The sequence below is a fragment of the Leucoraja erinacea genome, unplaced genomic scaffold (genome assembly GCF_028641065.1).
Source record: "Leucoraja erinacea ecotype New England unplaced genomic scaffold, Leri_hhj_1 Leri_274S, whole genome shotgun sequence".
In the NCBI taxonomy this organism is placed as follows: domain Eukaryota; kingdom Metazoa; phylum Chordata; class Chondrichthyes; order Rajiformes; family Rajidae; genus Leucoraja; species Leucoraja erinaceus.
Window position 1 is genome coordinate 31139 of NW_026576175.1, and position 10408 is coordinate 41546.

At 46.9% G+C, this 10408-nt stretch overlaps 1 protein-coding gene across 1 annotated transcript in view; it reads right to left on the reverse strand.

The window, feature by feature from the left end:
- Nucleotides 1-201: 201 nt before the first annotated feature.
- LOC129693388 (oocyte zinc finger protein XlCOF19-like) overlaps nucleotides 202-10408 on the reverse strand; it is a 43030-nt gene continuing 32823 nt past the window's right edge. The window contains exon 2 of the mRNA XM_055630220.1: nucleotides 202-898. Within this exon, the coding sequence (XP_055486195.1) occupies nucleotides 202-648 (447 nt within the window). The 5' untranslated portion in view covers nucleotides 649-898. The remainder of the gene's footprint in view (nucleotides 899-10408) is intronic.

Genomic DNA, 10408 nt, shown 5'->3' on the forward strand with positions numbered 1-10408 from the left:
CATTGGAGGCCATGGTAAAGCGCTCTCCACATACTGGGCTGGGGAATGGACAGTCGCCGGAGTGAGCCCACTGATGAGACAGCAGCTTGGTGGAGCGGGTGAAGCCCTTCCGCACTGGGCGCAGTTGAAGGGGCGCTCGCCGGTGTGGGTGCGCTGGTGAAGCCCTTGCTGCAGTCGGAGCAGGTGAAGGGCCACTCATCACTATGCACCCGCCGGTGTTGTCATAGCTCCGTTGACCTGGCAAAGCTCTTGCCGCAGATGGAGCAGCCATATGGGATGCACTCGCCAATGGATCTTCAGATCTTCTGTCCTCTTGAAGTACTTGCTGCAGTCGGAGCAGCCAAAGGGCCTCTCGCCAGAGTGCACCTGCTGGTGGACAGCAGATGGGTGGAGCGGGTGAAATCCATGCCGCAGTCGCTGTAGGTGTAGGGCTTCTCCCCTGGTGTGCATGCGCCTGTGGTTCTTCAGGTTTGACGACGACTTGTAGCGTTTGCCACAGTTGGAGCAGGTAAACGGCCGCTCACTGCTGTGCACGCGCTGGTGCAGCTGCAGCCCCAACGAGTCGGCAAAGCTCTTGCCACAGGTGGAGCAGCCATGGGGCTTCTCGCCCGTATGAACCTGACAGTGGATCTTCTGGTGTTTCATCATCTTGAAGCACTTGCTGCACTAAGAGCAGTCGAAGGGGCGTTCTCCCTTGTGCACCCGACGGTGGGCCTCCAGCTGGCTCAGCTTCTGCCAGGGCTTGCCACACTCGTCACACTCATAATGCTTCTCCTTGTTGTGCCCCGTCATGTGGTCCTCCATCAAAGCTCAGCCCGCACACTAAGCAGAGAAGGGGGAGAGCTCACTGGCACCCTGGCTGCCCTCAATGGCCGCTCACAGCAACGGCTTCTAAACCCTGCAGGAGGGGAACAAAGAGGGTCAACAAGCTGGCAAACAGGACATTACTAGCACATAATGGGTGTGTTTATAGCAGAGGAAACCATTATAATTCTGGGCAGCACCGCGGTATAGTTGCTGCCTCACCGCCAGAGACCCGGGCTCGATGCTGACTATGGGTGCTGTCTGTGCGGAGTTTGTATGTTCTCCCCTTGACCTCCCCATAAACTCTCGTCATATGCTAACCCACTCTTTCTTGGGATCATTCCTATAAACCTCTCCAGACCCTCTGCAGAGCCAGCACATCCTTCCTCAGATATGGGGCCCACATTTCCTCACGTTACTCCAAATGCTGCTTGCCCAGCATCTTATAGAGCCTCAGGTCGCTGGAGATGGAAGGCAGAGCTACATTAACAGTGTCACTGTACCACCATTATGGTGTTCTTTCTTTAGAATGGAAGCAGTAGCTTCTGGTATCAATAGTAATTCCACATGTCATGCTGCAGAGAAAATGGATGGAAATACTCAGCCAGTCAGTCAGGCGGCATATGTGATGAAAGAAACACCATTAATATTTCAGGTAAATGTCCTTTCCTCAGAGCCAAATAAAAAATTAAATCAGGCATGTTTAAACTTGAGGCAAGGCGGTGAAGGGTAAGGACAGAAAAGAAGTATGTAATAGCGTGGAGACCAAGGGAAGACTGATGAGAGAGGTTTCTGTTGAGTTGACAAGATATGGAAGGTTTGTAAATGACAGGTAATCTGTCTGATGAGGGAAGATAGGGGAGAGTAGAAACACCACTGGAACTGTGAGATGTCGATCAGTAACTGGAAATCAACTAAATAAAGACATCAAGAGTCAAGAGTCAAGAGTCAATTTAATTGTCATTTGGACCCCTGGGGGTCCAAACGAAATGCCGTTTCTGCAGCCATACATTACACACAAATAGACCCCAGACACAACATAATTACATTTAACATAAACATCCATCACATAACTGTGATGGAAGGCCAAAAAAAACTTATCTCTCCACTGCACTCTCCCCCCCCCCCGATGTCACAGTCAAAGTCAAAGCCCCCGGCTGGCGATGGCGATTGTCCCGCGGCCATCGAAGCCACGCCGGGTGGTGCGAGGTCGCACACCGGGTCTTGATGTTGGAGCCCCCGGTGTGCGCTCGCAAAGTCCCGCAGCCGCTCCAGCCGCGCGGGGCAATGGTGTTAGGCCCCGCTCCAGGAGCTCTTCGACCCCGCAACACGGGCGGGAGAATTCGCCGTTGCAGCAGCCCGAAAAGCGGTCTCCCTCCAGGGAGCCGCGCGGGGTCGTCCGAGCCGTCCGCAGACCCGCAGTAGCAGCCTCCGACTCAGCAGCAGCATCGGCAGCAGCAGCAGCAGCGACAGCAGCAGCAGCAGCGCTCCTCCACCGCTCCACCCGCTCCGGTCTCGGCCAGCTCCGCGACGGCAACGGTGAGTCGGCACCAGAGTCCCCGGCTTCATTCCCGTTGGAGGCCGCTCCTCGTTGCGGCCTCAACGACACCTGAGACCCGACGAGAAAAGGTCGGGTCTCCAGTGCAGGGAGAGATTCAAAAAGTTTCCCACCTCCCACCCCCCCCACACACACACCCCAACATAAAATAACAAAAACTACACAGAAACACAGACAAAAAATAACAAAAACGCGGACAGGCTGCAGAGGCCGCTGCTGGCCAGAGCTGCGCCGCCTACCGGAGAGCCGCGCCGCCTACATAAAAAATAAATAGACAAGAGTTAGCAGGTACAAGAGTGAACCACTAAGTCAGACCAGGGCAGGGCAGAACTTGAAAAGTTATTAATGGAACTGCTAGATGTCTGAAACTGAAATCGAAGATAGACCCAAAATGCTGGAGTAACTCTGTGGGACAGGCGGCATGGCTGGAGAGAAGGAACGGGTGTTGTTTCGGGTCGAGACACTTCTTCAGACTGATGATAGAATGGAGAATCAGTTGATTGAATGGAGCGGCTGAGCTTGTATACTCTGGAATTTAGAAGGATGAGAGGGTATCTTAATGAAACATATAAGATTATTAAGGAGTTGGATATGCTAGAGGCAGGAAACATGTTCCCGATGTTGGGGAAGTCCAGAACCGGGGGCCACAGTTTAAGAATAAGGGGTAAACCATTTAGAACGAAGATGAGGAGAAACATTTTCACCAAGAGAGTTGTGATACTGTGTAATTCTCTGCCTCAGAAGGTGGTGGAGGCCAATTCTCTAGATGCTTTTAAAAGAGAGTTAGATAGAGCTCTTAAAGATAGCGGAGTCCGGAGATATAGCAAATGGATTTGAGTATAGGAGCAGGGAGGTTCTACTGCAGTTGTACAGGGTCTTGGTGAGACCACACCTGGTATTGCATACAGTTTTGGTCTCCTAATCTGAGGAAGGACATTCTTGCCATAGAGGGAGTACAGAGAAGGTTCACCAGACTGATTCCTGGGATGTCAGGACTTCCATATGAAGAAAGATTGGATAGACTCGGCTTGTACTCGCTAGAATTTAGAAGATTGAGGGGGGATCTTATAGAAACTTACAAAATTTTTAAGGGGTTGGACAGGCTAGATGCGGGTAGATTGTTCCCGATGTTGGAGAAGTCTAGAACAAGGGGTCACAGTTTAAGGATAAGGGGGAAATATTTTAGGACCGAGATGAGAAAAACATTTTTCACACAGTGGTGAATCTCTGGAATTCTCTGCCACAGAAGGTGGTTGAGGCCAGTTCATTGGCTATATTTAAGTGGGAGTTAGATGTGGCCCTTGGGGCTAAAGGGATCAGGGGGTATGGAGAGAAGGCAGGTACAGGATACTGAGTTGGATGATCAGCCATGATCATACTGAATGGCAGTGCAGGCTCAAAGGGCCGAATGGCCTACTCTGCATCTATTTTCTATGTTTCAATGTCTATATGGTGAGAAGGCAGGAACGGGGTGCTGAATGTGGATGATCATCCATAATCACAGTGAATAGCGGTGCTGGCTCAAAGGGCCGAATGTCCTACTCCTGCACCTGTTGTTTATTGACCTACGGGGGTTTTTAATCTGGGTTCTCCGGTTTCCTGCAATATTTCAAAGACGTTCAGGGTTGTAGATTAATCGGCTTCCGCAAGATTGTTAAATTGTCCCTAATGTGCTTTGGATAGTGCTAGTGTAAGGGGTGATCACTGGTTGGCACGGACTCCGTGGGCCACAGGACCTGTTTCCACACAACATCTCTAAACTAAACTAAACCAAAGAAGGGTCTCGGCACAAAATGTCACCCATTCCTTCTCTCTGCAGATGTTGCCTGTCCTGCTGTGTTACTCCAGCACTTTGTGTCTATCTTCTCCACAGATGCTGCCTGACCTGCTGAATTACTCCAGCACTTTCTCATAGAGTCAGAGTGATACAGTGTGGAAAAAGGCCCTTCAGTCCGACTCGCCCACACTGACCAACATGTCCCAGCTACACTTGTCCCACCTGTCTGCGCTTGGGCCGTATCTCTCCAAACCTGTCCTATCCATGTACCTGTCTAACTGTTTCTTAAATGTTGGGATAGTCCCACCCTCAACTACCTCATCTAGCAGCTCGTTCCATACACCCAGCACCCTTTGTGTGAAAATGTTACCCCTCAGATTCCTATTAAATGTTTTCCCCTTCACCTTGAACCCATGTGCCCTGGTCCTCGATTCCCACACACTGGGCAAGAGATTCTGTGCATCTAACTAAATTGTGTTTGATAAAAGATTTTGGCATCTGCAGTTTATTTCGTCTCCCTCACCTATATCCACCTATCACTTCTGAATAAAGGTCTCAACTTGAAACATCACCCATTCCTTCTCTCTGGAGAAGCTACGTATCCCGCTAAGTTACTCCAGTATTTCACCTTACACATGCGCTCAGTGCCCCAAGGCCTGCTGGATCTCCCGTTTGCCAACCATTTTACCTCCCCTTCCCACTCCCACACTGATCTTTCTGTCCTGGGCCTCCTCCATTGCCAGAGTGAGGTGACACACAAACTGAAGGAACAGCACCTCATAGCTTACAGCCCAATGACATGAATATTGAACTCTCCAAATTAAGGAGACTCTTCCCCCCCTCCCCCACCTAATCATGTCCTGGAGTCTGTCCCGACACCATCCCTTTTTTCCAGCTATCTCCCCTGACTCCATCAATCCAAAAAAGTGGCCCAGACCCCATTCTCCATCGAGAATGGAGATGAGGAAACACTTTTTCACACAGAGAGTGGTGAGTCTGTGGAATTCTCTGCTTCAGAAGGTGGTGGAGGCTGGTGCTCTACTTCCAAGAGAGAGCTAGCTATGACTTAAAGATAGCAGAGTCAGGGGATATGGGGAGAAGGCATGAATGGTGTACTGATTGGGGATGATCAGCCATGATGACATTGAATGGCGGTGCTGGCTCGAAGGGCCGAATGGCCTACTCTTGCACTTTTGTCTATTCTCCCTTCCTGTCCAAAGTGCCGGTATAACTCAGCAGGTCAGCCATCCGTGGTGGGAAACGGATGGAGAAGTGTTCCGAATATAAGCCCTCCTTGGCCCTGTCGAGGAGCAGATAATCAACATCTTCCCATTCATACTGTACCCTAGTGAAAATGCAAAAGTGAGCCAAGCTGCACACAGCCGACTGCTCATAGTACCAGCTGGCTGCCACTGGCCCCAAAACGTAGACATTTTAAAGTCTTGACGCATTTGATCCTTACGTAACAAATAAAGCAAGTTTTCCTGACCTCACTGTGTTCTTCAGAATTCTTCAGAATTCATGTTGTACTATCAATAATGAAAGAAAATGCCAACCATTTCCAGAAATGATAAAAAATGATTCTCGCCTCCATGCATAACTGTAGCCGTAGGGCAGTCGTACACCTCCCCACTACTTCAAAGATAGTTCCTGCACTTGGCAATATCGTTTGGCCGCTGTTGTATTTTATTTGTTTAATGGATTTGATTAGATTAGGAAATGTTTCCTTTCCTACAAGGGTCTTCCCTCTGAGGAGTTTCTATAGCAACATGCCCACTCTTGCCTTTCTGAAGAGACTGATGATTTGTACTGCAAGGTATGACTGATAAATAATGGATTCACTGTACAAAATAAAGATGCATTGATTCAATTCTGGTCAAATCCTAGTGAACACGTTCACCCTTTTCTAATGCAGCCGTCACTAATGTTGTAGAAGAAAAAGGGCAATTATTATATACACTGTGCATAACATGCTTTTTTGATCTATTCTTCACCAATCTTCACTATTTGAAGCCATTTCAGCCTTCAATGATGAACATTGCTAATCTCTGCTGATAGAAACTTTTAGCTTGTTAGAGTGTGAGACAGGGAAAGGTGTGGGAGGGAGGGGGGGCTACAATCAAGCCATCTACAGTGTACAGATACATAACATTGGGTATAATGTTTTGGTTTTTTTGGGTGTTTTTTAATATTTTTATTAGTAGACATATTATAAAGTATAGCTACATATTATAGTAAAAAGACTTTTCATACACATCAGTCATACATTATTAAAATTTTCAATTATCAATTACTTCTGCTTCTAGTGTTTTTATTTTTTATAGAAAGAGAGAGAAAGAGAGGGTAGAAAGTTACAAATAAAAAAAAAACAGAAAAACGGAAGAGGTGGAATGGGTTACCTGTAATACGTCAATGGAGATAGGTTCGTAGAAAGTATAGCTTTTCATCTGATCCTGAGTTCAAGTTTCAGTTGGGTCCTCGTGCTGTGCCAATCTATCCCTTCAGATAGTTAATGAATGGAGCCCAGATTTTATCGAAAAGGTCTTCTTTGTCCATTAAGACGAGTCTAATTCTTTCTAAGTATAGGGTCTCCGACATTTCCGCAATCCACATTTTAATTGTGGGGGTTGTAGGGCCTTTCCAAAATTTTAATATTAATTTTTTCCCGATTATTATACTGTAGTCGAGGAAATTTCTTTGGTTTGTTGTGAGTGTTAAACTTTGTTCTGATATTCCAAGTATTATTAATTTTGTGTCTGGGTCCAGTTTTGTATTAATAACTTCTGAAGTTATTTCAAAAATATTGGGTATAATGTTTAATGCAAGTACATGGATTGGTGAGGTTTCGGGTAGGGACCCTTCTTCAGTTTGATTGTAGTTGGGGAAGGAACCTGGTAGGGAGGTGAGGGTGGAACAAAGCCTCACTTGCACCTCCTCCAACTTCATCTACTCTATCCATTGTTCAAGATGTGGACTCTTATACATCGGCAAAACCAATCGCAGACTGAGCAATCGTTTCATGGAACACCTTCACTCAGCCCACCTGAACCAACCTGATCTCTTGGTTGCTGGACACTTTAATTCTCCTTCCCATTCCCACAGTGACCTTTCTGTCCTCGGTCTTGGAGGAACAGCATCTCATATTTCGCTTGAACAGCTTACATCCCTGTGGTGAATATTGATTTTTCTCACCAGGAGCCCTGGCATTCCCTCTCTCTCTATCCACCCCCCAACCAAGTCGCACTAGCTTCTCGTTTTCACCCAACAAACAGCTAACTATGGCCTCTTTCCTTTATCATCGTCACTTTTATGAATATATTTCATTCATTGTTCTTTACCTCTCCACATCATCATCTATATCTCTCGTTTCCCATATTCCTAACCACTCTGAAGAAGGGTCTTGACTTGAAACGTCTCTCATTCCTTCTCTCCAGAGATGCTGCCTAGATGTCCTGTTGAATTACTCCATCATTTTGTGTCCATCTTTAAGTAATAGATGGATGCAGGTGAGGCGGAGCGGGGTGATTGACATATGGGCGGACAAAGGCCAGAGATGGGAAGAACAGGAAAGCCTGTGAGAGAAGATGAGCAGAATGTGAAGCCAGAGAAAGGGATATTGGTGAAAGGGAAAAAGGGGGAACCGGGTCCCGTTCAGGTCGGCACAGGGAAGAGAGAGGGATAATAAGGGGAGAGACACAAAAAGCTGGAATAAGTCAGCAAGTCAGACAGCATCACTGGAGATAAGGAATGGGTGACGTTTTGGGTCGAGGCCATTCCTCAGATTGAGTCAGGGAAGAGGGAGACTAGAGATATGGAAGGGTGAGGTGAGAAAATAATAAAAACAAAGCAGATGCTAAGGATATGCAAAAAATGGCGGTTAAAGGAAACAGGCCATTGTTAGCTGTGGGCTAGGTGAAATCAAATTACAGACAATGAGACTCAATAGGATGACTTTGAAGCTGGTATGACTTGGGTGGGGTTGGGATGGAGAGAGAGGGGATGTTAGGTTTATTTGAAGTTAGAGAAATCAATATTCATACCGCTATCAATAAAAGGGAGGTAGGTTGTTGGATAGTTAACTAAAATCAGAGAATGATATTTCTCAACTCGAACTATGTTTGACAAGTAGCCAAGTGTGCCGACTTGAAACATTGCCCACATTTTTTCCCAGCACTTTGTGCTTATCCTTGGCAGACACAAGGAAATGCAAATGCTGGTTCAAACACAAAAAGTCACAAAGTGCTGGAGGCAGCATCTGTGGAGAACGTGGATAGGTGACATTCCACAGTGCTGGTGTAACTCAGCGGGTCAGGCAGTATCTGTGGAGAACGTAGATAGGTGATGTTTCAGAGTGCTGGCGTAACTCAGCGGGTCAGGCAGTATCTGTGGAGAACGTGGATAGTTGATGTTTCAGAGTGCTGGAGTAACTCAGCGGGCCATGCAGCATCTCTGGTCAACGTGGATAGGCGATATTTCAGGTCTGAAGAAGTCGTGACCCCAAAAATGTTCTCCACAGACAGACACATAATGCTGGAGTAACTCAGCGGGACAAGCAGTATTGCTGGAGAGCAAGAACCTTCAGACTGAGAGTCACAGGAGAGGGAGACAGAGATAAGGAAGTGTAAGTTGATATTCCAGCACTGTATTATCTGAATGGTGTCAGGTTTGGAAAAGTGGAAGTACAACCAGACCTGGGTATGCTTCTGAATCAGTCACTGAAAGTACAGCAGGCAGTGAAGAAAACTAATGCCTGTTGACCTTAATAATGAGTGGAGTTGAGTCTATGAGCAAAGGTGTCTTTCTGCAGTTGTACAGGGCCCTGGTGAGACCACACCTGGAGTATTGTGTGCAGTTTTGGTCTCCAATTTTGAGGAAGGACATGCTTGCTATTGAGGGAATGCAATGTAGGTTCACCAGGTTAATTCCCAGGATGGCAGGACTGACAGATGATGAAAGAATGGGTCAACTGGGCTTGTATTCACTGGAATTTAGAACGATGAGAGGGGAGCTTAACGAAACAAATAACATTCTTAAGTTGATTGGAAGGACTAGATGCAGGAAACATGTTCTCGATGGGGGAGTCCAAAACCAGGGGCGACAGTTTGAGAATAAGTGCTCAGTTATTTAGGACTGCGATGAAGAAAATCTTTTTCACCCAGAGTTGTGAATCCGTGGAATTCTTTGCCACAGAAGGCAGTGGAGGCCAATTCACTGGACATTTTTAAGAGAGTTAGATCTAGCCCTTCGGGCTAACTGAATCAAGGGATATGGGGAGAAAGCAGGAATGGGGTGGTAATCATTTTCCAATGTTCTATAAATTCAGGATCAGTTCCTGTGGATTGGAGGATAACTAATGTTATCCCACTTTTTAAGAAAGGCGAGAGAGAAAGCAGGGAATTATAGACTAGTTAGCCTGACATCGGTGGTGGGAAAGATGCTGGAGTCAATTATAAAAGATGTAATAGTGGCGCATTTGGATACCAGTAGCAGGATCGGTCTGAGTCAGCATGGATTTACGAAGGGGAAATCATGCTTGACTAACCTTCTGGAATTTTTTGAGGATGTAACTAGGAAAATGGACAAGGGAGAGCCAGTGGATGTAGCCATTGTTATCTAAATGGCGTCAAGTTGGGAAAAGGGGAAGTACAACGGGATCATCAGTCACTGAAAGTAAGCATGCAGGTACAGCAGGCAGTGAATGTAGCGAATGGCCTGTTGGCCTTCTTAACAAGAGGAGTTGAGTATAGGAGTAAAAAGGTCCTTTTGCAGTTGCACAGGGCCCTAGTGAGACCACACCTGGAGTATCGTGTGCAGTTTTGGTCTCCAAATTTGTGGAAGGACATTCTTGCTATTGAGGGAGTGCAGCGTTGGTTCACACAGATTAACTCCCGGGATGGCGGGACTGTCATATGCTGAGATAATGGAGAGGCTGGGCTTGTACTTTAATTAGATGAGACATGATCTTATTGAAACATGTAAGATTATTAAGGATTTGGACACGCTAGAGGCTGGAAACGTGTTCCCGATGTTGGGGGAGTCCAGAACCGGAGCCACAGTTTAAGAATCAGGGGTAAGCCATTTAGAACGGAGATGGGGAAATACTTTTTCACACAGAGTTGTGAGTCTGTGGAATTATCTGCCTCAGAAGGCAGTGGAGGCCACTTCTCTGGATGCTTTCAAAAGAGAGTTAGATAGAGCTTTTAAAGATAGCAGAGTCATGGGATATGGTGAGAGGGCAGGAACGGGGTACTGATTGTGGACGATCAGCC